Below are 27,652 nucleotides of genomic sequence, written 5' to 3'. Positions count from 1 at the left end.
GTATCAGTGCAGGGTAGAAATTGAGAACAAGTAATTCTACTTTCTGTGGAATATTCTTTTGTTGTTCCACAAAATTGAAATTACCATCCCACTCTTCCCACCCCCCTCTGTTCTCACTCCATTCTAACTACGAGAACTCCCTTGCTGGAGGGTCCCTTGGAGACACTTCAACTGGACTTCATTGAGTTGGAGAAATGAGTTGAGTTGCTATAAATATGTTTTGCTTATTGCTGATGTCTTTTCAAAGTGGATTGAAGCCTACCCTCCTCCTAACGCGACTGCTGAGACTGTGGTGAAGATTTTGTTTAAGAAAATAATTCCCTGCTTCTGTATACCTGCGTGCATTAGCTCGGACAATGGACCACACTTTGTAGGTAATATTAACGGAGAACTCTGTTCCCAGCTTTGTATTTGTCGGCAACTGCATGGTGCTTATCATCCTCAGGCGGCCGGCATTGTTGAATGTTTTAACCAAACTCAAGACTAAGCTTGCCAAATTAATGGCAGAGTCTGGCCTCTCCTGGTTATGCTAATCCCTGTGGCCTTATTCCAGATGCGATCCATACCTGCGATCAAGACACAACTGTCTCCAGCTGAGTGTCTCTCTGGTCACCCCCTCCGTACTCCTTGGAACGATTCTGCTCCCTTCACAGTCCACTTCCACCACATGACCGAAGCAATGATTGGTTGTGTTCTTGCTCTAACGAGTGTTACGCGTGCCTTTCACTCCCAGGAGCGTGCGGCCTACAGCAATGTCCCCTCCCTTTCAGCCTCGTCACGGGTAGAGCCTGGTTCGTTGGTGCTCGTCAAGAACTGGACTGGCAAAGATCTCCAACCTCATTGGGATGGCCCCTTCCAGGTTTTACTTCCCACCCCTACGGCGGTCACAGTCGCTGGGCGCTCAGCTTGGGTCCAACTGCACCATTGTAAATTGATTGGCCGCACTAATCAAAAGGTTTGGGGGAAGAGGAGGAAAGAATCCTGGAATCCCAACAAAAGGAGTGGACCCTGTCCAGTTGGGTTTTTGAATTTTGCTGTTGTTCTAATGTTGATCTTATTGCAGATACTTGAACTAAGAGGAGGGACATGTGGGGGATCGCCTATCTCCTCACCTTTCTGATCACGTACAACATCCTGATGGGGAAAGCCACTAAGTATGGATGCGACCAGGAATGATCAGAGATTATCCACCACCCATGCTGAGGAGATGTCGTCCAGTGGACCGGACCAGACGCCTTTGACGTGCGGAACGTGATGACGATTGATTATTGCAATGGACTCTTACATCAGAAAGACCAGATGGTCCATCTGGACAGTAGAAATCAGTGAGAGTTACCATGTCGTTACCATGTTTTTTTTATTTTAACTGCAGACGCAAGCCTAGTGAGGATAAAAGTTATCAACCCCGTTATTATGGTAAATATTTTAAGGACGCCCAGGAACATCATCCCTTTTTGCAGGACGGGCTTCCTCGAGAAAAAGGGGAAGCCTGATAGGGGAATCTCCTCAATCCACAAACAACTTGTGTATACAGGCCCACAGAACGCTCTTCACTCCAGAGGCAGTAGTATGTTACTCCTCTCTATCGGGAGATGACTTACGTGCCCTGTCCCCAGTCCCCGATTCCATTCTGTTCGCCAGAATTCCTACTGCCGACCCTGTGAAGAGAAATATCACTTTCCAATAGCTCCGGTCTGTGTATACAAACAGCTGGTGAAACACCGGCTGGGGTACAGTAGGCCTTATGCGGCACATGGACCTGGAACGGAACCCTTTCCATGCGCATTTATAGGCCTTTTCTCTTTTCAGAATCTGATACTGTCACCAAGACCATGTACAATAGAGCCAAGGGAGAGCCCAATGGGAACAGCATTCTGAGGACCATCGTCTCCCATACAGTCTGAGTGCTCGAGTCACTTGGCCCATTTTTTTACAGCGCTCAAGCGACTCCTCTTGCAAAACATCGACCCTTTACTCCTGTGGACCTGACCAGACTTCCTGCTGTAACATTTCAGTAACCGATTTTGACAAACTCTCCCAAATATAAACCAAACCAGACTATTATTTCTTCAGTTAAGGTAAAGCTACCAATTTCCTTGTCCTGGATGGCAAAGATATCCCTCATAAGGTCACTATCGCAGCTCTTGTTCCCACAACAGTACCTTGTCCTGGCCGGTGGACAAGTCGATGGAACCTCCATCGGAGGAGGATGCAGCGGTCGGTCTCAGCCAACCTTGCTCCAACTAGAAGGATCCCAAGGGACTGGGTGACAATACAGGACACCCGATCGGCTGGGGAATCCAGAGTACGCTGAGGTTGGAAGGATCGGCAGGGGTGACAAGTCAACAGAACCGCAATTCCCTCTTTTACAGCCTGACCATTCGAGGAAATAAGAGTAAAGAGGCTCTGAAACAGAGTAAACTGGGATGATCAGAACTGTGTCTTTACTCTGTGCAGAATCAGTATGCCTTAGACTACATACCTGCCCAGGAGGGTGAGGTCTGCTCCATTGTCCAAGATAAATGCACTATGGCCATTCCCAATCTCACTGGCAATTTTAACTAAGACACAAGAAGAGATCCAGGTATTCCTTGACAGAATGACTGAAGGTGTGTTGCTGGAAAAGCGCAGCAGGTCAGACAGCATCCAGGGAACAGGAGAATCGATGTTTCGGGCATAAGCCCTTCCTGAAGAAGGGCTTATGCCCGAACCGTCGATTCTCCTGTTCCCTGGATGCTGCCTGACCTGCTGCGCTTTTCCAGCAACACATTTTCAGCTCTGATCTCCAGCATCTGCAGACCTCACTTTCTCCTCCAGAATGACTGAAGGGACCAGTTGGGGAAATTGCAAATCGGGCTCATGATACAATTGGCTTATCAATTTAGCTATGTCTGTTTGTCGGTATTGGTATTGTTAGGTATTTAATTGCTAGGCTTATGAGGTCCCTTAGTGATATAGATTTGCCTCAGAAGATGCTCCTTTTGCGATCCGATGGTTCACCCACACGTGTCGATGGCGATGATAAATATGACCAGATGAGCTGCGAAGATGGTGGTGCCGCTCTGCAGGATGTTGATGGCTGGACCACCTTGAAGGGCATTCGTTTGGACTAGCCTTCTCTTTCAGTGATCGCGGTGCAATCAAAGAGAGGAATGAGGGTGTGGGCATCTGGGTGAGAAAGTCTATAGCCTTAAAACTTGTCTTTAAACATTTAGATTAAAATGTAATGCTCAATTATTGAATACATTTACTGCACTAGAAAATAAACAGGCAGGAAGGCTCTGAAAGAGGAGAGAACTTAAAGATAGGGACACCTGGGCTCACCAAGTGATAACAGGATGCTGTGAGGCAATTAAGAACGTTTACCTCAACAATCGGTGAATCTGTGTGAACAGGACACCAAGTGATAACATTCACAGCCGTTCCCTTGTGAAATTAATGATAGTACCGAGTCTTGTTTCAGGGTCAGATTCAAAGACTATCTATAGCTTTGTAATTAATGGTTGGATCTTGTCCATTATGATGGATTCTTACTACCCCTTGCAAGCGGGGCATTCAGAAAATAAATCTTTGCTGTCTTGAGAGTTCAAAAGGACACAAGAGAGAGAGAGAGACCATTTTATTGCTGAGGCTGTTGAATCCCGTAGAAAATTATGGATTGAATTGAATTGCATTTTGGGACTTTATGATGAGAGGTTTTTATTCCAGGCCTCAAAGAGTATGATCTCCAGGACAAACCAAGAGAGAGGCTTTACGGATCTGAGTTCTCAAAGGATTCCCTGGGCCACCTCAAATCTCCACTTTAACATGGGAGGTAGGACAAAATGGCTTCTGCTTGGCTAACTCGGTGGGACTGAGTCAGGCAGATACTCACGACTCAGAACAAACAAGAAACCACAGCCTGATATAAATCCAGTGAAAAAAACTGCAAATGCAGAAGTAACAAATGTGAACCTAACCATCAATCGCAGAAGTAACGGTTTAATCCTAACCACCAGACAGGACAAATACGATTCCAAGAACAGGTTGTCGACAAGAAATTATGATAGATTAGATTATATTGGAAACAGGCCCTTCGGCCCAACCAGTCCACACTAACCCTCCAAAGAGTAACCCACCCCGAACCATGTTCCCTCTGACTAATGCACCTAACATTATGGGCAATTTAGCATGGCCAATCCACCTGACCTGCACATCTTTGGACTCTGGGAGGAAACCGGAGCACCCGGTGGAAACCCACGCAGACACGGGGAAAATGTGCAAACTCCACACAGACGGGCACCCAAAGCTGGAATCGAACCTGGGACCCTGGTGTTGTGAGGCAGCAGTGCTAACCACTGAACCACCATGCCACCCGAGGCTAAGTCAAAAATGCATGAGGACCTTGCGGGATCTGATTGGTTGTTACGATGTGATCATGCTCAATGTCTGACTCTAAACAATGTACATAAGTTCTATCCACACTCTGTAAAAGTCGGCGGATTCTTTTGGCACTCTCGGAGTACTCATCGGTGGCCCAGTGGTTAGCACTGCTGCCTCACAGCACCAGGGGTCCCAGGTTCGATTCCAGCCTCGGGGGGCTGTCTGTGTGGAGTTTGCACATTCTCCCCGTGTCTGCGTGGGTTTCCTCCCACAATCCAAAGATGTGCAGGTTTGGTGAATTGGCCATGCTAAACTGCCCATAATGTTAGGTGCATTAGTCAGAGGGAGATGGGTCTGGGTGGGCTACTCTTCAGAGGATCGGTGTGGACTGGTTGGGCCAAAGGGCCTGTTTCCACATTGTTGGGAATCTAATCTAATCTAATCCTTCTGGGCTGATCAGAGTCTACCGACCGGGCCATATCAAAGAATAAACTATTGCTTGTGCGATTGACAAAGTCACTTCCAGGTGTGTTTATTGACCAATCCCAGAAATCCGATCCAGACAGCAGTCCAGATCAGAACAACCAGATAGGAAATGGTTAATGTCCCCAGGATGTGGGGAGCAAAATAAGTCACCAAGGCGTTAACACCAACACCAGAGAAAAACTGAACATACAGACGTAACAAACATTCGTGGCAAGCCAGAATCACAGATGTACAGCACAGAAACAGTCCCTTCAGTCCATGCTGACCAGATATCCTAAATCAATCTAGTCCCATTTGCCAGCACTTGGCCCATGTCCCTCTAAATGCTTCCCAATATATGCCCATCCAGATACCTTTTAAAGGTTATAATTGTACCAGCAGTCACCACTTCCTCTGGCAGCTCATTCTTTACACACACCACCCTCTGTATATAGGAGTTTCCCCTTAGGTTTCTTTTAAATCTCACCCTAAATCTATGAGCAATCCCAGATCAAAGATCTTGTCTATTTACCCTCACCATGCCCCACATTATTTATACAAAGTTGTAGGGTCACCCCTGTGGGATATAGGTAAAGCAGTGTTACTTCTGCAACCATAATTGCTTCTGCAAGGTAAATGAACCTTGCAGGGTATAATTGTTTCAGGGCCAGGGTATAATTGTTTCAGCCAAGAGTGGAGTTAACAAGCATGAAAGCTATGTGAAAGAAATATATAATTGCTTTTGTATTAGCTAAAATGTGCACACATGAAATGTGCCTGCAAACAATGGTAGATGTTACAGACAAACAGATAAGGTGCTGTGAAGGGAGGGGGTGTAGGTTAAGCTAGATATGCTCGTACAAACAGTTATAAGCATCTGTTTCCTGCTTCTGCAAAAACAAAAAAAACACAATCAAGGAGGTCAGAAGGCTCAGTGTCGGCGAAAAATGGGAGGAAATGTTGCTTTCGCATACAAGGAAGCAGCTGGCAGTGAAAGAGGATATACGCTAACACTTTGTTCACGCTCAAGGCCGGATAAGGCAAGAAATAGACAAGAGTAATAGACGCCACCGGGAAAGAATGGAGGGACAAACCGATCTTTTGAGGATCAGCTTGGAACATCAGGGCGGGGGTGGAGGAATGTGAATGCGGGAAAGAAGCTGAATGTGCTGGAGCCGAAGTGGAGGAAGAACAGAGGATGCAAAACCGGCTTGAAGCTGCAATGAGGAATATTGCATGTGCTGTACTTGTACCTGTGGCTGTTAATGGTGGGAATCGGGTGCATTTTAAAAATAAAAACTGAAAAGATATCCAGCCCTCCCCCTTCCCAATCTCTATCCTTCAGTTCCTCCTCACCCGGCTAACTAAGACACATACCTGAGTTTGCAGAGTCTGCTCCCTCCCTGCATTCACTCCAGTTGCGACAAGTGACCAATTTCCCCTCCTCCCATCTCTGTCTCCCTCCCAGGATGAAGAGTTGCCCAGAGGGCGGGAGATTCACTTTGAAACTGACAGAGCTACTTCCGCCTTGTGACGTCACAAATGGACTAGGGGCGGGCCAAGGAAAAGTGACGGTTGAGGGGGTGGGGCATGGTCAACAGCGGGACGCCGCACTGCGCATGCAGCAGACGAGGACGAGAAAACACTTTCCAAAAAAACCCCTCCCTTCAGAGAATCCCCAGAGTGTGGAAGCAGGCCACTCGGCCTCACCGAACCTCCCAAAGGTCACCCACCCACACCCATTCCCCTACATTTAACCCTGAGTAATGCACCTTACCTGCACATTATGCCTAATTTCGCATAGCCAATTCACCCCTACCTGCACATCCCTGGGCACTATGGGTAGTTTAGCATGGCCAATTCACCCTCACCTGCATATCCCTGGGCACTATGGGCATTTCAGCATGGCCAATCCACTTTAGATTAGAGTGGTACTGGAAAAGCACAGCAGTTCAGGCAGCATCCGAGGAGCAGGAAAATTGACGTTTCGGGCAAAAGCCCTTCATCAGGAATAGAGGCTGCAGGGTGGAGAGATAAATGACAGGAGGGTGGGGGTGGGGGTGGGGAGAAAGTAGCATTGATTACAATAGGTGAATGGGGGTGGGGGTGGGGGTGGGGGTGGGGGTGGGGGGATAGGTCAGACAGGAGGGTGGAGTGACCTGTTCGGATCCGAACTCTGCTGGTTTAAAGGTGGCCCGGAGTCCGTGGAGGATTATTTGGTAACGGAGGCAGGTAATGAGGAAGCAAATGTGGCTGTGGTAGCGAGTCTGTTTCAGGACATGGTTGAAAAGCTTCAGGGCAGAGGAAATGAACTGGAAGTTGCAGTGGGAGAGGGATTCCTTGAGATTCTTGGAGAGAGGAGGAAAACTTCTTCAATGCAGGCATCCTTGCAAGAGGATTCACTGTAGGGTTAAAATCAACTAGGTAAAAACAAGGACTGCAGATACTAGAAACCAGATTCTCGAATCACACAACTCCAGGCTGTAGTCCAACAAGCTTCTTTGGAAGCAGTAACTTTTGGAGTTCTGCCTCTTCATCAGGTGGTTGTGGAGGATAAGATCCCAAGATGCAATTTAGAGCAAAACATTCCAGTGTCCTGCCACTGAAATGGTATATTGAACAAACCTGGATTGAACAAGTCTTCCACCGTTTCAAATAGGTTGTAGGTGTCATTACAATGTAAATCCCAGAACTTCTTGTTGTCACCTTCTCAAGATAACAAGGCTTTATTGCAAAAGCTCACATCTCAGCCCGGACAATGCATTAAAGGTGCGAGGTCAGAGTCTGTCTGTATCCCAATCTTGAGTCAGACTGGGTCCGTTTCCAAAGTCGAATTTACAAACTATTACATGTATGGACTGCCTGCAGATTTTTCCTTAAAAAAATGCACATAGAATGTATCTGCAAATATACATCCCCCCCACACACACACATGCACAAGTTTGTTGGGTGAATTCGTACTTGCAGAATTATGTCTTACTTTGCTCAAAAACTGCATGAATCCATGTAAGATTCTGTAAATCAGTTTAACCATTGTGGCACAGAGTCTCAGACAGGGGAGCTCACACCTTCAATACATTATCTGGCTGACGCGACACCAATTGGTAAAGTTCACTTGAGGATTTAACTATTTTAAAAGTTTTTCTGATTTACATTTGAAAGAACTGAAACTATCATGGTCATTCGAACAAATGAAAGACTTAAACAATCCAGGTCTTTTTCAATATATAGTTTCAGTTACATCACACTATAAACTGTTGCTATAAATTCTGTGTCTTACAATTTTATATTCCACAATCCCCTGTTGAAGGAGCTGCACTCCGAAAGCTACTGCTTCCAATTAAACTTGTTGGACAGAATTTCTCAAGTTGGGCACCATTCGAGTCCTGGGAGACTGCTATTTCTTGTTTACTTCGTAATGAACAAACATTAAGCACGGTCGCCAATTTATTTCTAATTTGGTTTCATTTTTCTTGTTTAATTCCCTGCGATGATGTGGGAGAATTGTTAGATTTGGGCCAGCCATTTGGTCACATATTAAAGCCTGGAATTTTGAATCTCAGCTTAGTGCCTGCTTGCTAAAGCTCATGTTTCCCAGGCTCAGCAGAAACGGTTGGCCTTGCAGCTGTACTGCTTCCTGATAAACAAATTCTTTCCTGACATGGGGCTTTATTTCCATCCCCCACAGTTGGCGAGTCAGGCAGGAGATACCCGGGTCCTGCCAGGTCACCGGCCGATATCCTTTGAGAGATGAAATATCTGGTTGCTGCTTTTGTTGTGTCCAAAATAAAGAGGAAAGCTGGCCAGGGACAAAAGTGCTGTTAGAAATATTGATACAATTCTCCCTACTCAGCCACAAGATACTAGTGAGAGAATTCAACAGGGTCCTAGCATCTGGACATAATACTGCTGAGAACACTTGTGGTTTACAAAATTAGTAATAAATAATTTGCTTACCGCAGGGTTATGAGAGGTGAAACCCTATTTGATAAGCCCTGGACCCACACTGAGGTCCATGGCATGCTTCAAGATGCCCTCAATCTGTTCGAGTGCCCAACATTAGTTTTAATTGGCGAGTAGAAATCTGAAGTATAATTGCTCACTTCAGGATGTCCAGACTTGAATGAATTTGGCATACAGGACACATTGGGCAACCATTAAAGACTCTGTTGTATTTCCCTGGGTTATGGACTCATGCAGAGACACAAACAACTTGTGTTGAAAACAGTGTTCGATTTGCAAATGAAACAGCTGAGAGGTATTTAGAGTTTGCACACTTGGTTAAGCAGCAATGTGTCACAGCCAGGATTTATGAGGCTCAACTCCCTAACTTGGGCTGTTCTGGAATGTGAGTGCCTCATTAGCCTCGGAAGGAAGGAAGGAAGGAATAAACAAAAGCTGACAAACTGAGATATGAAGCAAGTTAGAAAATGTTACAGAGAGACACACACAGGCAGAAGTTTGCAGGAAAGTTAACACTTCATAATCTGGTTTCAATGCACATTAGCCTGGGTATGGTTCTGATAGCGCAGGGGCCTCAAATAGGGGATTCCCTCAATACTCAAACCAAAACATGGGTGCCCCCTGCTGGACTGGTTTGTGTTCATTCTTTGCTGCTGCCTATTTCAGTTGATCATGTCCATTATTGTGGCACCCAGATTTTCAGAAAGCAGCTCGGAAAAGATCTGAAGCTTGTTTAATTTGTAAACAAACAAGATGCATACTCTAAGAGGGATGCCCTGTGTTTGTTAACCACTTCCTTGCCTGGTCAGCCTTTTTTACTGGTTTACAATTTGCGTATATAGAATCACCTCGCGTACATTGTCATGAATATTGTCTAATATGAGTAGATGTATTTAGTAGATGAATCAAAACCATCTCAATGATTGAAACAGCTGACACTGCATTGTTGGACAAATGGGAAATATTTGCATCAGTTAACGAAAACTCTTCAAAGTTTACAGTCACGGGTACGTCAAGCTGAAGAATTAGGAGCGGGGCATATTGGAGCCTGCTTCCTCGGGCAGAGAATTCCGCAGATACATTACTCTCTGGGAAAACCAGCAGCCCTCACTTCCTCCTCCTCATCCCTGTCCTAAACCTACTCCCCCAAAGCTTGGGGCCTAGTCTCAGCCACCAGCAGAAATGACTGGATAGGGTAGGGCTTCATCCTCTCAGTGCAAAGAATTCCCACTTTCCAGCAAAATCCCGGATGTACTCACTTAGTTGCTTGCTGTCTCACAAATGAAAGGTTTCGTTCTAACTTCTTCCGGTCCCAGTAGGGCAAAACATCTTTGAAAGCTGCTCTGAAAGCCCTGTCTTCACAACCACACTTCTGCTTTCACCGAAGACAGTAAGAGTCATACACCACAGAAACAGATCCTTCCACCCAACTAGTCTATGCCAACCATGTATCCAAAATCAATCTATTCCATTTGTCAGCATGTGGCCCATATTCCTCAAAAACCTTCCTCTTCATGTACCCATCCAGATGCTTCTTAATTGTTGTAATTGTACCAGCCTCCACCACTTCCTGTCAGCTCGTTCCATAAATGCAAAACCCTCTGAGAAAAAGTGGCCCCTTGGGTCCCTTTTAAATCTTTGCCCTCTGAGCTCAAACCTCTGCCTTCTAATTTTGCACTCCCCTACCCGGAGGAAAAGACTTTGGCTATTTACCCCATCCATGCCCCTTATAAACTTCTATAATGTCACCCCGGAGCCTCTGACACGAAGGGAAAACAGTCCCAGCCTATTCAGACTCTCGCTCAAACCCTCCAACTCTGACACCAGCCTTATAAACCTTTTCCAAACCCTTTCAAATTTCACAACATCCTTCCATAGGATGGAGATCAGAATTACACACAATATTCCAAAAGTGGCCTAACCAATGTCCTGTACAGCCACAATATGACCTCCCAACTCCTTCACTCAATGCTTTGACCAATAGAGGAAAGCATTCCAAACATCATCTTCACTATCCTGTCTACCTGGGACTCCACTTACAAGGAACTATGAACATGCACTCCAAGGTCTCTTTCTTCTGCAACACTCCCCCTGTAAGTCCTGCCTGCATTGCTTGACCAAAATGCAACACATCACATTTCTCCAACTTCAACTCCATCTGCCCCTCCGTAGCTTATCAGCTCATCCAATCAATTCTGATTTATTGTGAACTCTCTTTCCTCTCTTATTCCTTAGAAGCTGAAGATCTCCATCCCACACACTCTCCCTCCATTTCCAACTTGCTGAACCTCATCCCTGCTGTACCTCATCCTGAAGGTCTGGTTCATGCTGATTAGCAGGGCCATACTCAGGGGAGATCTAATTGAAACATACAGAATACTGAACAGCCTGGACAGAGTGGATGTTGGGAAGATGTTCCCCTTGATAGGAGGAACTAAGACCCGAGGGCACAGCTTTAGAGTAAAGGGAAAACTTTTTAGAATGGAGCTAAGGAGAAACTTCTTCAGCCAGAGAGTGGCGAATCTATGGAATTCATTGGCACAGAAGACTGCAGAGGCCAGGTCACTGAGGATATTTAGACTGAGATAGGTTGGGTCTTGAGTATTGAGGGGATCAAAGGTGACAGGGAGAAAGCAGCAGAATGGCACTCAGAAACTGAACAGCCACGATTGAATGGTATGAGCAGACCTGATGGGCTGAATAGCCTACTTTCTACTCCTTTGCCTTATCGTCTCTTCCTGTCCAGGACACAGAATTGGGAGGAGTCGGCCATTTGGTCTTTTACGCCGGCACCAGCATTGAACAGATCACAAATGGATATGGACCTCCCTACATCGAGATGCAGAGGCTGGAACTTTTTTCACTGGAGCAGAGGTTAAGAGGTGTCCTTAGAGAGGGTTAAAAAATCATGAGGGGTATAGGTGAGGTGAATGGCAGGTGTCACTTCAAGATTAGGGAGCAAACTTTTAAAGTGAGAGCAGAACAAGTCTAAAGACATGAGGAGCACTTTTTTTTTAAAAAGAAAGAGTGTGGTTGTTTGTGGAATGAATGTCTAGAGGAAGTGGTGGATGCAAGTACAGTTACAATGTTTAAAATACATTTTGATAAGTACGTGAATAGGAAAGGTTCGGAGGGATATGGGCCAAACACAGGCAGATGGGATTAGTTTGTGAATATAGTCAGCATGGATTAGTTGACCTGAAGGGTGTGTTTCTATGCTGTATGACTGTCACTGTTCTGTACTAGCCTTAAAACTATTTTCTTGCCTTCCCCAATAACCATCCACTTTTCTGTTGTTCAAAAATGATATGAACTCAGCCTTGAATATATTCAATGACCCCCGAACTGCAGGAAGACATCCCCACTTCTAAACTCAATTCCTCTTGCTCATATACCACTTGCCTTGCTGAATGCTTGCTGCACCTGTCTGACATCTGGCATTGACTGGTGTAGGAGGGCGCTGAGGCTCCTTTGTCCATCCACATATCATTCCTGATGAAGGGCTCTTACCCGAAACGTCAACTTTCCTACTCCTTGGATGCTGTCTGACCTGCTGTGCTTTTCCAGCGCCACACATTTTGACTCTGATCTCCAGCATTGCAGTCCTCACTTTCTCCACTTCCCAATATATCACCATTTAAACAATACATCTCATTTCTGCTTTGTTTTTTCCACAGCAAAGACTATAACTTCACCCTGTGGTACTGCACTTGCCAGGTGTTTGAGGCACAGACACCTGGCAAGTGCAGTACCACAGAGTCTGTCCTCTTTCTGGATTCACTCCCTTTCTTCTCAGTTGCTGCAATTCAACAATTGGATCCCAGCATGAAAATAAAAGAAATAGAAAAGGCAGTGAGAGAAGAGTGTGCTGTTGGACAGAGGAAGGAAATTACAGTCTTGGATGAATCTCAATCTTCATTCAGAGAGAGAGGAGCAGCAACAGCTTCAGAAGCTCATGGGTCCAGATTAGAGTGGTGCTGGAAAAGCACAACAGGTCAGGCAGCATCCGAGGAGCAGGGAAACAGCAAAAGAAATTCATGCACCATTTTTAGACAGATAGAAGCATGTGCAGTTTTTTGCAGACACCGGCGAACATGCGCAGCGCTTGCTGACACCGAGGAGCACGTGCAGTAGGCTCTGTAGATATGCTGGTGTAACTGCCAGATTCAACTGGCCAAATGTGAATAGGAGGAAAAAAGGTCGAGCCACAATTTTGTTTCACCTTCCCACCTCTGGCTCTTCATAACCGCGCATGTTCCTCGCTTTTCTCCTTACCCTCACCCCTCATGATTTTTCAAATCTCAATAAGGTCATCCCTCAACCTCCTCCGTTCCAGTGAAAAAGTCCCAACCTCTCCCTATAACTCAAACCCTCCAGTCCTGGCAACGTCCAAGTAAATCTTTACCGAACCCCCTCTAATAATATTCTTCCTATTACAGGGTGACCAGAACTGTACTCCGTACTCTAAACAAAATGGCCTCACCAACATCCTGTACAACCTCAACATAGAACAAAGAAAATTTACAACCCAGGAACAGACCCTTCAGCCCTTCAAGCCGATCCAAATCCCCTGTCTAAACCTATCGCGCAATTCCTGAATCTGTATCCCTCTGCTCTCTCCCTACTCATGCATCTGTACAGATGTACCTTTTCTTTTTATAGATATTTTTATTGAAAATTTAACATTTTTACAAGTTTACAAATTAAAAAAAGACAAGTACAAACATTAATATACAATTAAATTTGAAATAAATAGCCAAAACCTGTCAAACAAAAAGAGATACAGAGATGAAAAAGGAAAAGACAAAACTCATCTAGCTACTAATCTAACCTAACCTATAACTAAGGTAAAAACAATAACTGCAGATGCTGGAAACCAGATCTAACCTATAACTAACCAGAGTGTATGATCAAATATCTTACATTATTCAAAAGAAAACAGGATAACATAGTAATTAAGTAGTTTAGTACACACTCGTAAAGAGTTAACATCAAGTTGTAATAAAACCCGTATTCATGTGGGATTCCTCTCCCAAGGGGCCCCGGACCAGCCAGAACTGTTACCTCAACTAGATGAAAGCCCTTGAAAGAATGGCCGAAATATCTGTATCCATGTCATTCAAAAAGGGCTGCCATATTTTATAGAATAATTCAGTTTTTTGGTGCACTATATTTGTAAGGAAGTCAAGGGGAACACATTCCATGATTAATCTGTGCCAATTCTGAAGTCCTAGAGGGCCCTCAGCCACCCAGTTTACTAAGATATTTTTCCTTGCATAGAAGGAGAGAATGGAAAATAATTTCCTCCCGTGCACATCCAGAGAAGGTAAGCTCGAGAAGCCCAGAAGAGGAGATACTGGATCTACTGTAATTTCCGTTCCCAAGATTTCTGTCAGGGGGTTTGCTACTTTGGTCCAGTATTTGTGGATCTTATGGCATGTCCATAAGCGGTGTGTAAGAATGCCCACCTCTGCTTTACATTTGGGACACATTGGAGATACTCCTGCCCTAAATGTTGCCAATCTTTCCGGTGCCATATGGGCCCTATGAAGTATTTTTAACTGAATGGCCCGAGTTCTGTTAAAAATGGAGATTTTTTTGGCATTTTCCCAGATGTCAGTCCACATTTCTGTAGAAATTTCCAGCCGCAAATCCTGATCCCATGTTCTAAGCGGACGGTCCATATCTTCCGACACTTCATCACGTAATAAATGATAAAGAGTGCTGACCGAGGGTACGCCCATTGGCCACAACACTCTTCGTTCCCTATCTGATTTAGAGAGACTATTTAATAACGTAGTCGTCTTCTGTATGTAATCCCGTATTTAGAAGTATCGAAAGAGGTCTCCATTAGGTAATCCAAATTTCTGATGCAGCTGTTCAAAAGACATTAGGACCCCCTTCTCAAACAGATCCCCTAAACAGGAGATACCCCTGGATCTCCAGGATTTGAATGTGGTATCTGTAAGCCCCGGTTGAAAACCCCATGCCCCCACTATAGGAATATAGGGGGATGTTTTATGTGAATTACCCTTGTTTTGCCGCATTATATTCCAAGCTTTAATTGTGTTTAGTACTATAGGGTTTCTACAGTGGTCCGTAATGATTTTCATCTAATCTAAAAATAAGAGATTAATAAGAGAGCACTGTACTTGAGAAGCCTTGATGTCCATCCAGATTGATTGCGGGTCAGACGTGACCCAATCGGCTATGCAGCTTAACAAGAAACTTAACTGATACTTCCTAAAGTCTGGAAAATCCAGCCCTCCCCCCTTGCCTGTGGAAGCTGTAGCTTCCTTAACTTAATGAGGGGCTGTCTAGGATTCCAGATGAACGAACCCAGCCAACCATACAATTTGTACAGTGCCAGCCTCAGCAGCATCACCGGAAGCATTCTCATAGGCTAGAAGAGACGGGGCAAGACATTCATTTTAATTAGGGCTATTCTACCTCGCCAGGAAATTGGAAGGTCTCCCCAGCGTGAAGGTCCTGCCTTTCCAATAGATGCACAAAATTGGCCTTTTATAACTGGCCAAATACCGGGGTGATAAAAATGCCTAAGTATAAGAAATCCTCCAGAGACCACCGAAAGGGAAAGTGGGATCGGTCCAATAAGTGGGACATACTAGTGAGGCGTGGCCTCTGATTTTAAAAAATTAATTTTGTAGCCTGAAAATGCACTAAATATATTAATAACTTGGATTAAGGGACGCACGGACATCAGAGGATTACTAAGAAAAAGGAGATCATCATCTGCATATAGGGTAATATTATGTTTACCTGTACCAACCCCCTCGGGGCCGTTATATTAGAGTCAGCCCGTATCGCTTCCGCCAGTGGCTCAATTATTAGCGTGAATAGCAACGGTGAGAGAGGACATCCCTGACAGCAGCCTCTACCCACACGGAAGCTGTCTGAGCCTAATCCATTGGTGATCACAACTGCTTTGGGATCATTATACAGTGTTGAGACCCATTTGGCAAATACGTTTCCAACACCAAACCTTTCTAATGTATAGAACAGGTATGACCATTCAACCCTGTTAAATGTCTTCTCCGCGTCCAAAGAAACTACTATTCCTGGTATTTTTTCCTGATGACAGACTTGATTCACATTCAAGACCCTTCTAATATCATTAAATGATCTACGGCCCTTAATAAACCAAGTCTGCTCCTCTTTTATGATATATGGCAGTACCCTCTCCAGCCTCAATGCTAATGTTTTAGAGAGAATGTTAAAATCTACAGTTAGCAAGGATATCGGTCTGTGTGATGCACAATCTTCTGGATCTTTTCCTTTTTTGAGAATAAGGGAGATAGTCACCTCATTCAGTGAAGGCAGGAGGCAGCCCTGAATATTTTTGTAGTTTTACATGTTCATAAGTGGGCCAGCTAATACTCCTGTGAACTCTTTGTAAAATTCAACCTGAAAGCCCTCTGGGCCAGGTGCCTTACCGCTCTGAAATTGCCTGATTGTGTCAAGTATTTCCTGGGTTGTTAGGGGAGCATTCAGGAAGCATACCTGTTTCGGGGTTAAGTCCGGAAATGCCAGGCTTTTAAAAAAGGACTGTATCCTCCTGGCTCTATCTTCACAATCCTGCGATCAGAATAAAACTTTCTGAAGATTGCGTTGATCCTTTTAGGATCGTGAGTCAGAGTACCAGCATTTTCCCTGATAGCTGTGATAGCTTGAGAGGCCCTTTTTTTTCCTTGCAAGAAATGCTAAGCATTTACCAGGTTTATCACTAAATTCATATAATCTTTGTTTTGCAAATAATATTTCCTTCTTTGCCGTTATGGTGAAGGCGGTATTCAGAGCTGTCCTAAGGGCTGTAATCCTTAGTAATTTGGCAATAGAAGGTCTGTCAGCGTATGCCGTTTCAGCTGCTATTAAGCGAGCCTCAAGTAGACGCTGTTGGTTTCCCTTTAATTTTTTCTGGGTCACCAAGTATGAAATGATCAGAACTCGTGCATAAGCTTCAATAGTCTCCCACATCATTGACGGGTTACTGGCCGTACCTGAATTAATTTCCAAGAAAGCTTTAAATTCTTGAGAAAAATATTTTGCAAATTTACTATCCTTCGTTAAGAAGGAACCCATACACCAATGTCAGGGGGATGCCTCATTGTTCCTAGCCTTGATTTCCATATACACAACAGCGTGATCAGAAATTATCATATCACCTATTTTACCGGATGATATGGAATTTAAAAAACTCGAGGGGGCAAAAACATGTCAATTCTAGTGTGACATTGATGTGGATGAGAGTAAAAAGAGAAATCTCTGCCTTGCGGGTGGAGGCACCTCCACACATCTATTAATCTTACTTCTTGATTCAAATCCGCCAATTGTCTAGATCTGGGGGATACACCCGCAGTACTCTTGGGTATGCTGCCTATTTCCGGCTCCATAATGCAATTAGAGTCTCCCCCTATAATTGTATGACGAGCACCGAGTGCCATCAATTTGGAGAAGGTTTCCTTTATAAATTTGAAAGGATGCGCCGGGGGACAATACTGCTTTAAAATCCCATATTCCTCTCCATTTATAAGGGCTTTAATTAGTATATATCGCCCAGATTCATCTTTTATCTGACTTAGGATTTTGAAAGGGAGATACTTCCAAATAACTACTCCCCTACTTTTTGAGCTGAAGGAAGGAAAGAAGGCCTGATCAAATCCACCCTGTTGTAATTTCAAGTGTTCTTTATCCAATAAATGGGCCTCCTGTCGGAGAGCGAAATCAACCCTTTCTTTTTTGACGTTTGATAATATTTTCTTCCTTTTGATTGGAGAATTACTCCCCTTGACATTCCAGGTGCACCATTTAATTGAATGACTCACCATAATCGTCTAGGCAAGTCCGAGACCCCCCGGGAGGAGAAACACCATCCAAAACACCACGAGCATAGACCATAGAAACTTCACAAAGAGATTCTTTATTACACTCACACTAACATAATAAAAAACTATTTCTAAATAAAAAAAAACATATTTAAATGGAGATTTTCCCTCTCATTACCTTTCCGAAAACCCATCATATCCTCTCCTGACCAGTGCCCCACCCTCGACCCAGGAACCCCATAATAAAGTGAAGAAAATTCAAGTGTATGCCCAAGCTAAAGTTAACAATGAGTACCCTCCCTACCCGCCCACACCAACACTTAGATATATTTGGTGATGTTAGTACCACGTATAAACATATAAAACTATAAAATTACAGTCTCAGCAGATAATAATTAATTATGATAATACAAAATAACAGGGGGAAAACAACCCAGCTTTAAAAGAAACAGAAAAAATAAGAAAACAGAGACCCCTCCTCACCTAAATCTACTAGGCCAACATCATTCACCACACGAGTTAACTCTTACGATTTATCCAAGAGGCCAAAAATTCCGTGGCCTTCTCCGGCGACCCGAAGTCATACACTGACCCTTCGTGGCTAAAACGTAGCATCGCTGGGTAGCGCAGGGGGTACTGTATGTTTAAATCCTTTAAACGCCCTCCTCTTTTGGACCAGAGATAAGGAAAAGTCCTCAATCAGCATAATCTTGGATCCTTTGTAAATCATGGCTTGGGGATCTTTCCCAAGATTTCTGGAAGCTTCCAGGAGCATCTGCTTCTCCTAAAAGCACTGCAGCCGGAACAGGACCGGGTGGGGGCGCTGGTCCAAGCCGGGCCTGTGTATTGCAACCCGGTGGGCCCATTCTCCCCAGACCTGGCCTGATCCAGCCTCCAGATTCAATAACTGTGGAAGCCACTGCTCCAGAAACGTTGTAAACTGGCCTTCCTCTTCCCATTCGGGAAGGCCCAGCAAACAAATATTTTCGACGACCTTGATTTTTGAGGTAGTTAATGTGATCTTCCAAGGTCCAGACTCGCTGGTCGAGAGGTTCCAGACCCGACCCACGGCTGATTCTGCAGCAGCCTCGGAGGTCGCAGCCTTTAGCTCCGCCCCTCTGACTCAATGTTCGATTCTTTCAATATCTCGGTTGTGCTTCTGCAGCGCGACCGAGAGCAACTCCCACCTGCTCCTGGACTCTTCTATGAAGGTGGCGATCTTCTCTTCAAGCTTAGAAATCACTGCAACAAGGCTCGCTACCATAGTTAAGTACCCTGGGGCAGCTGCAGACGCCTCTGCTGCAGCTGGGGAGGGGTTCCTATGTGCTGCGAGCTGCGGGCATTCTTTCCTTTAGTCATTTTAACGGGGCACTAAACTGCTCAAGTTTGGTGCAAAATAACTAGCTGTATTTAAATAAAACCTATTTAAATGATTTGGAAGGTGTGGTGGAGGCAGGCAGCCTACTTTGCCTGAGTCTTGGGCAGAGCACAACAGACTCAGACTTGCTGGGTCGCCGCCATCTTGGATTTCCTCCACCCAGATGCACCTTAAATGAATCTACTGTCCCTGCCTCTACTTCTGCTGGCAATGCATTCCAGACATCTAACACCCTCCGAGTAAAGTACTTTCTGTGTGCATCTCCAACATGATGTCCCAACTCCTGTACTCAGCATGTGAACAATGAAGGCAAGTATGCGAAACACCTTCTTCACCCCCATCTACCAGTGATGGAACTTTCAAGAACAATGAACCCGAACACCCCCAGGTCTCTGTTCTACAACACGACCCAGGCCCTAATATTACCTGTACAAGTCCTGCCCTCCTTTATTTTAGTAAAATGCAAACCCTCACTTATATCCATACCTCTCTCATACACACGCTCTCTCTCAGACATACACATACACCATCCTCTCAACACACTCACCCTCTCGCAAGCTCATTCTCCATCACAATCACACTTTATCAAGCATGCACACATGCAAAGACACACTCACTGATGCACAGTCTTATACACAAACTCACATACAAACACACTTTCCTGATGAAAGGCTTTTCCCCCGAAACGTTGATTTTTCTGCTCCTCGGATGCTGCCTGACTTGCTGCAACACCACATTCTTGATCCTAAACTGATTACCCTTTAGTTCTGGGCTCCCCCATCCAAAGGAAAATACCATGTCTATTTACCCTATCCATGTCCCTCATGATGATATAAAAGTGTATAAGGTCACTCCTCAGACTCTGGCACACTACGGAAAACAGTCCCAGCCTATCCTTATGTCTCTCCTCACCCGGGTAACCATGACACATACCTGAGGTCGTAAAGTCTGCTCCCTCCCTGGATTCACTCCAGTTGCCACAAGTGAGCCTGCTCCACAATCATTAAGATCACAGCTGACCTGTCCATCATCTCATCTCCTCCTCCCTGCAGTCACAAGGAACCCCTTAATTCCCCTACCAGGCAAAAACCCACCTAACTGTGTATTGAATATACTTAATGAAGCTGCCTCTATTGCTTCCTTGGCCAGAGTATTCCATAGATTTTGATGGAAGCCCTTTTGCCCAAAACATCGATTTTCCTGCTCCTCGGATGCTGCCTGACTTGCTGTGCTTTTCCAGTACCACTCTAATCTAGACTGTTCCATAGATTCATGGCCCTCGGGGAAAAGCAGTTCCTCTGCATCTCTGTCTGAAAGCTACTCCCTCTAACCTTGAGGCCTAGTCTCACCCACCAGCAGAAATGACCGGACAGAGTAGTGCAATGGCATTGGGAAGATGTTTCCACTGGTAGGAGAGACAAGGGCCAGAAGGCACAGCTTTAAGAATAAAGGGAAGACCTTTAGGAACAGAGATAAGCGATGTCGCCTTTTCTGCCGACAGCGAGGAGCATGGACACCAGCGGGCATGCATGCTGTTGTTCACACCAAGGAGCAGACACAATATGCTCTGTGGCGATGGTGTTATTGACAGATTTTAAGTGTTCAAATGCCAAGGGGAGAAATAAAGAGTAGAGTCCCAGTTCTTTTTCCTCATGTGGTTCAACATTTCATAGCTTTTGCATTTTGTCTGGCTGCTCAACTATTTTTTTAATGCCTTTTCGTCAGTGTAGGGTTGAGGTTCACAACAAGAGGTTATAGGGTGAGGACAGAACGATATTAAAGGTATCTAAGTCGCCACTTTTCCATGCAGAGGGTGGTGCACGTATGGAATGAACTGCCAGAGGAAGTAGTGGAAGCCGATATAATTACAGCACTTAAAACACATCTGGATGGGTATATGAATAGGAAGGATTTAGAGGGATATGAGCCAAGTGTTGGCAAATGGGACTAGATCAATTTAGGATATCTGGTTGGCATGGACAGGTTGGACCGAATGGGTGTTTCCGTGCTGTGCATCCATGACTTTAAATAATAAAGTCTACTTTTCCAAATAACAAACTATATCCATGTTAACAAGGCTTAGTGCACAACATGCTTTACTAACCATTCTCAACAGGTCCTGCCCCTTCTATAACTGAGGAACATATACATGCTCGTGCATAATCTCCTTCACTAGTATTTACACACTACCCTCAGCAATTGCACAAGTAACAGCAAAGAGCAAACAGCACAAAGATTAAACAAACAGTGAGGGGGAAACAGCACAAGGATTAAACAAACAGTGAGGGGTAAACAGCACAAGTGCCAGTAAAAGCAGATGGAAAGTGAGTGTAAAATGTCACTATGACAGGACAGGCCCCACATTCCTTCCCCTCCGTCCCCCCCAACCTGCCTCACCTTTCACCTCCCGGGCCCAGTACCTTCCAGGTGGCTCCATAGTTGACACAGGGGCCGCCCCACGACCAGTAGAACTCCACCACCCAGGCGGCCGACGAGTTCCCAAGCAGGCCCTTAACCCCATCCGCCTCCAGAATGCTCACCGGCTCCTGGCTGCTGTACAGCCGGCCGGTGTGGCCATGACACAGCAGCTGCGCCAGGAAGGCGGCGGTGCCCAGTGACGGGTGTCTGCCCCGGGCCGCACGGCGCCATTTTCCTAACGGCCGCCCTCCCGCCGCTTCCCCGCTCGAGCGACTTCTCCTCCCAACCGCCGTCGCCCCCGCGTGACGTCTGCACGGGGGGATGGGCGGGGCCGGGGGAGCCTCACCGTCACCAAGCAACAGCCACCTCGCGCTACAACTGCTCATTCACAAAAACAAACTCTCCTGTCTCGCTCTGCAGCTGCAGGGGGACACTGCCACGTTTCCAGGAGCCCTGTCTACATTGGGAAAGCTCACGGCTCAATTTAAACAGATATTCCGACAACATATCCAAAGGGGTAAATCTGCATTTTAAAGGGACATGAATATTTGCGGAAATACCCCGTTAAAATGAAGAGATGTAGGTGGACGAGATTACATTTCAAAGGGATGTGGGCACATTCAAAGGGATATCTTCATATGTAAAGTGACGCAGTTATATCTAAATGAATCTACATTTCGAAGAGACGTTGCCCTATTTATAAGTAGAGACAATAGGTGTGAATTCTGTCTGTGTCCCAATGTTGAGTCAGACTGACATTTTTTTTAGAAAAGCTCTGCATTTAAATTACATTCTTGAGAAGGTAATTGATAGATTCGGGTGTAGTTTAGGGAGAATTGGCCGTGCTAAGTTACCCATAGTGACCAGGGATGTACAGGTTAGGGTGGCTTGGCCATGGGAAATACGCAGTAAGGGGTTGGGTATGGCTGGGATACTGTTCAGAGGGCCATAGAGGAATAGATGGGCTGAATGGCCTGCATCCACATTGTTGGGATTGTATGACCCTCCCCATAAAGTATCCATTTTATCTACATCTATCCTGTCAAGCCCCTTTCAGAATTCTACTGGTTTCAGTAAACGTATGCAGCACAGAAACAGACCCTTCGGTCCAATTCATCCATGCCGACCAGGATTCCAAACTAAAGCAGTCCCACTTGCCTGCATTTGGCCCATAATCCCTCTCACCCTTTCTATTCATGTACCCATCCAAATGCTGTTTAACGTTGTAAATGTGCCGGCAACTACCACATCCTCAATAAGTTCATTCCACATACAAAGCCACCCTCTTTCAAAATGTTGCCCCTCCGGTTCCTTTTAAATCTCTCTCCTCACCTTAAGTAATATGCCCCCAAGTTTTGAGCTCCCTGATGCTAAGCAAGAGCCCTTTGCTATTCAGCCCCCCTCCACTCCTCATTTTATCAATCTTAATGATGTCACCCCCCCACCTCCTCTCCTTCAGTGAATAAAGTCCCAGCCTCTCCTTATAACTCAAACCCTCCAGTCCTGGCAACGTCCCGGTAAATCTTTACCGAACCCTCTGTGATAAGAATACTTCCAATTACAGGGCCATCAGAACTGCACTGAGTACTCTGAAAGTGGCCTCACCAATATCCTATACAACTTCAACATGATGTCCCAACCCCTGTACTCAATGGTGTGAACAATGAATGCTATGCTGCTAAATGCCTTCTTAACTACCCTGTCTATCAGTGATGCAACTTCTCACGAACTATGTACCTGAACACCACTCCCCCATGTCTGTCTGTTCTATAACATGACCCAGGGCCCTACCATTATCTGGACAAGTCCTGCCCTTGCTTGTTTTAGCAAAATGCAATCCCTTCCTTGTATTAATAACTCTCTCACAAATGCTCCCCCTCAGACACACACACACACACCCAATACTCTCTCAGGCTTATACTCCATCACACTCACACTTTACCAAGCATGTACACACTCTCACGCACAAACTCACATGCACCCACACACAATTCTATGGGGTGAATTTGTATTGGCAGAATTATATTTGCAGATGTATTCAATTTTGCTCAAAAAGCACACAATTTCCAGGCAGTCAATCCATGTAATATTTTATGAATTTGGAAATAGAACCAGTCTGACTCAAGATTGGAATACTGTCAGACTCAATTCTCAGGAAGAAAGTGAGGACTGCAGATGCTGGAGATCAGAGCTGAAAAGGTGTTGCTGGAAAAGCGCAGCAGGTCAGACAGCATCCAAGTAGCAGTAGAAACGACGTTTCGGACATGAGCCCTTCTTCAGCCCTTTCCTGAAGAAGGGCTCATTCCCGAAACATCGATTCTCCTGCTCCTTGGATGCTGCCTGACCTGCATTGCTTTTCCAGCAACACATTTTCAGACTCAATTCTCACACCTTTAAATGCATTGTCTGAGCTGAGATGTCATCTTTTTTATAAAACCTAAAGTCATCTCAAGAATGTGACTTAAAAGATGTTCTGGCAGTTACACATTAATGAACCAAAACCTACACCCATTCGAAGAGATGAAAGACTTGACAGCAATCTAGGCTTGTTCAATATATTCCATCAGTTGCATGATACTGATCTTTTGATATACATTCTGTGTCTTACAATGCGGCTCCACAGCTACCCGATGAAGGAGCAGCACTCAGGAAGCTCGTGCTTCCAAATAAACCTGTTGGACAATAACCTGGTATTGGGTGATTTCTTTTTAACTTTATCAACCCAGACTAATACCGACACCTCCACATCATTTCTAGTGAACACAGCCCACACCTCCTGGTGCTGTCAGTAAACTTTACAATGCTGATGAAACAACACAGTACCTGAAAGGTTTACATTTTCTCACGATACTAGCTTCTCATTCACTGCTCCATCTGATACATGACATTGGAAACTCAGTGCAGGAGGCTGAAACGAAGGAGCAGCTTTAAACTAAAAACCTCTTGGAGCTCAAAGCTTTCAATGAGAGTCTGAGTCCGGCGGTAAGTTCATGTAACCTTTATTGTGACTCAACTTAGTTACATCTTCAGATTCCCCCCCTGCAAAAAGGCATAGACAAAGTAGCTGCTTTTTAAACAGCTCAAGATCAAAGCCCACACACACCTCACTGTCTTTACTATTGGGCAGCACCAGGTTGGAATTGGATCCTTGTTACAGCCGTAATCCGGAGGAAGTATTGCTTCACTCAGCAATTTCAACCCATACCCTGTATCCTGGTAAGTTTCTCCCTGCTCATTTGCCAGTGGGGAGAGGGCAGTGTAGAGTCAACCAGACTGCTGTGGGTCTGGAGTCATGTGTAGGCCAGACCGAGTGAAGGATGCAGATGGAACGACTGAATGAATACTCTCCCACAATGTCGGTTCCCATTCCTAACAAGGGAGAGAGTGAATCAGATGGGGGCTTTCTCCCCCACACCACCCACTCCCTCTGCCATCTGTCGTGGTGGGATTCAAACCCGGGAGTCCCCGGAACCGGATTGATAGTCCAATAGATAATGGCACTTGACCGTCACTCCTTCAATCCCCCTGCGATGGCACGTGAACTCGCTGGTGCTTCCGCAGGTGGGAGGAGCGGATGGAGCCCTTCCCGCACTGAGAGCAGGTGAACGGCCTCTCCCCGGTGTGGATCCGCTGGTGCCTCAGCAGGGTGGAAGATGTGCTGAAGGCCTTCCCGCACTCGGGGCAGCTGAAGGGCCTCTCCCCCGTGTGGACCCGCTCGTGGCTCCGCAGGTGGGAGGAGCAGATGAAACCCTTCCTGCACTGAGAGCAGGTGAATGGCCTCTCCCTCGTGTGGATGCGCTGGTGGATCAGCAAGGTGGAGGAAGCACTGAAGGCCTTCCCGCACTCAGGGCAGGTGAACGGCCTCTCCCCTGTGTGGACCCGCCGGTGGGCCAACAGGGCAGAGAAAAACATGAAGGCCTTCCCACAATCTTGGCAGCTGAAGGGCCTTTCCCCTGTGTGGTCCCGCTGGTGGGCCAGCAGGTGGGAGTAATGTCTGAAGGCCTTCCCGCAGTCAGTGCAGGGGAATGGCCTCTCCCCGGTGTGACTGCGCCGATGAGTCTCCAGGGCAGACGGGAAACGGAAGCCTTTCCCACAGTCGCCACACTTCCACGGTTTCTCCACGGGGCGGGATTCCTCAGGTTTCTCCATGGATGAAGCTTCAGCCGCACACAATCGAATTTCCAGCCCCTTTCTGTCGTGAATTCCTCTTTCCAGGTCGTATAGCTGCTACACGCTCCACAATTAGTGCTCTGCAACAGTAGGGTCTCTTGTCCAGTCCCACTGATGCTGAAAACATACTCAGTCAGTCAGGAACCAAAAAGCTTTGATCCCTCTCACAGAAATCAGTCGAAAATCGTTGCGGTCCTGGTGGACTGAGTGACTGTCAGACATTGACAGCGAAGTGAGGATCACAAATGCTTGAGAGTCAGTCGAAAAATGTGGCACTGGAAAAGCACAGATTTGTCAGACAGCATCTGAGGAGCAGGAGGGTCAATGTTTTGGGCATAAGCCCTTCATCTGTTGATTGAGAAACTTCCGCCATCAGATCTTCAAATACGCTGTAAAAAGAGATTACAAAAGCCATCACTGTCAGTGCAGGGTAGAAATTCTGAACAAGCAATTCTACTTTCTGTGGAATATTCTTTTCTTTTATTATTCCACAAAATTGAAAGCACCATCCCACTCTCTCTCCCCCTCTGTTCTCACTCAGCTCTAACTAATTCCCCTGCAGGCGCTGATTCAGGATCTTACAGGGGCAGAAAAAGCAAAAACATCAAGACTGACATCTCTCTGAATTTTGGATACCACCACCTGAAAGTTAATATCTTTCACAACACCTGCTGATCCTGCTGAGAGTGAGCAGGTCTGATTTTGGGAAGCAAATACAATGTGTGTCAATTCAGGATGAAGCTGCCACGCAGCTTCTTGAGGAACAACCAGACACAAAATGGTTAACATCCCCGGGAAGGGGAAGCAAAATGAGACATCAAGGTCTTAACACTGACACCAGAGAGAAATTGAATATACTGACATGGCAAACATTAGTGGAAAGCCAGAGTCATAGAGGTAGACAGTACAGAAACAGACCCTTCGGTCCAACTCGTCTGTAATGACCAGATATCGTAAATCAATCTGGAACCGTTTGCTCACACATGGCCCATAGCTGGGGTCATCCCCACCCCCCTGTCCTGAGACCTTGATGCCTCCAAGCTGACCTTCAAAGGTTCGGTTTTTCCCTCCATTCTTTCCCGGTTGTCTTTTGTAAGTTTTGAAAACTTTCCCAATCCTCTGAGTATCGGATTTGGGAAGTTGTGTTGTCGCAGTACAGGACATTGGTTAGGCCACATTTGGAACATTGCGCACAATTCTGGTTTCCTTCCTATCAGTAAGTGGTTGTGAAACTTGAAAGGGCTCAAACATTTACAAGGATATTGCCAGGGTTGGAGGATTTGAGCTAAAGGGAGGCTCGGGCTGTTTTCCCTGGAGCGTTGGAGGCTAAGGGGTGACCTTACAGAGGTTTATAAAATCATGAAGGGCATGGATAGGATAAATAGGCAAAATCTTTTCCCTGCGGTGGGGGGAAGGGGAGGTCCAGAACAAGAGGGCATAGGTTTAAGGTGAGGGGGGAAAGAAACAAAAAAGAGATCTGAGGGGCAATCTTTTCACACAGAGGGTAATAAATGTATAGAATGAGCTGCAGGAGGAAAGGTGGAGCTGGTACAATTGCAACATTTAAAAGGCATCTGGATGGGTAGATGAATGGGAAGAGTTTGGAGGGATATGGGCTAGGTGCTGGCAGATGGGACTAGATTGCGATGGGATATCTGGTCGGCATGGACAAGTTGGAACGAAGGGTCTGTTTCTGTGCTGTATGACTCTGGAACTGTTCTGTACTGGTCTTAAAATCATGTTCTTGCCTTCCCCCACAAACATTCACTTCTTTGTTGTTCAAAAATCAGATGAGTTCAGCCTTGAATATATTCAATGACACCCTAACTGCAGGAAGGCATCCCTACTTCTGCACTCAATTCCTCTTGCTCATATACCACTTGCCTTGCTGATTGCTTGCTGCACCTGTCTGACAACTGGCAGTGACTGGTGTAGGAGGACGCTGGGGCTCCATTGTCCATCCACACATCATTCCAGACGAAGGGCCCGTGACCAAAAAGCCAACTGTCCTGCTCCTCAGATGCTGCCTCACCTACCATGCTCTTCCAGTACC

General features: G+C 45.7%; 2 protein-coding genes across 2 annotated transcripts in view; both read right to left on the bottom strand.

The window, feature by feature from the left end:
• Nucleotides 1-21,680, bottom strand: part of LOC148142996 (endogenous retrovirus group 3 member 1 Env polyprotein-like) — a 512,937-nt gene extending 491,257 nt beyond the window's left edge. The window contains exon 1 of the mRNA XM_087973920.1: nucleotides 21,409-21,680. The gene's annotated coding sequence lies outside the window, so the exon portion shown is untranslated. The remainder of the gene's footprint in view (nucleotides 1-21,408) is intronic.
• LOC148142994 (uncharacterized) overlaps nucleotides 1-27,652 on the bottom strand; it is a 120,482-nt gene that overhangs the window by 1,913 nt on the left and 90,917 nt on the right. The window contains exon 3 of the mRNA XM_087973924.1: nucleotides 25,040-25,375. Within this exon, the coding sequence (XP_087830050.1) occupies nucleotides 25,040-25,375 (336 nt within the window). The remainder of the gene's footprint in view (nucleotides 1-25,039; nucleotides 25,376-27,652) is intronic.

The sequence above is a fragment of the Chiloscyllium plagiosum genome, unplaced genomic scaffold, assembly GCF_037043375.1.
Source record: "Chiloscyllium plagiosum isolate Xiang-an unplaced genomic scaffold, Cpla_swu_hap1 HiC_scaffold_27, whole genome shotgun sequence".
Taxonomy (NCBI): Eukaryota; Metazoa; Chordata; class Chondrichthyes; order Orectolobiformes; family Hemiscylliidae; genus Chiloscyllium; species Chiloscyllium plagiosum.
The sequence above is the reverse complement of the archived record's forward strand: the minus strand, read 5'-3'. Positions and strand labels throughout refer to the sequence as shown.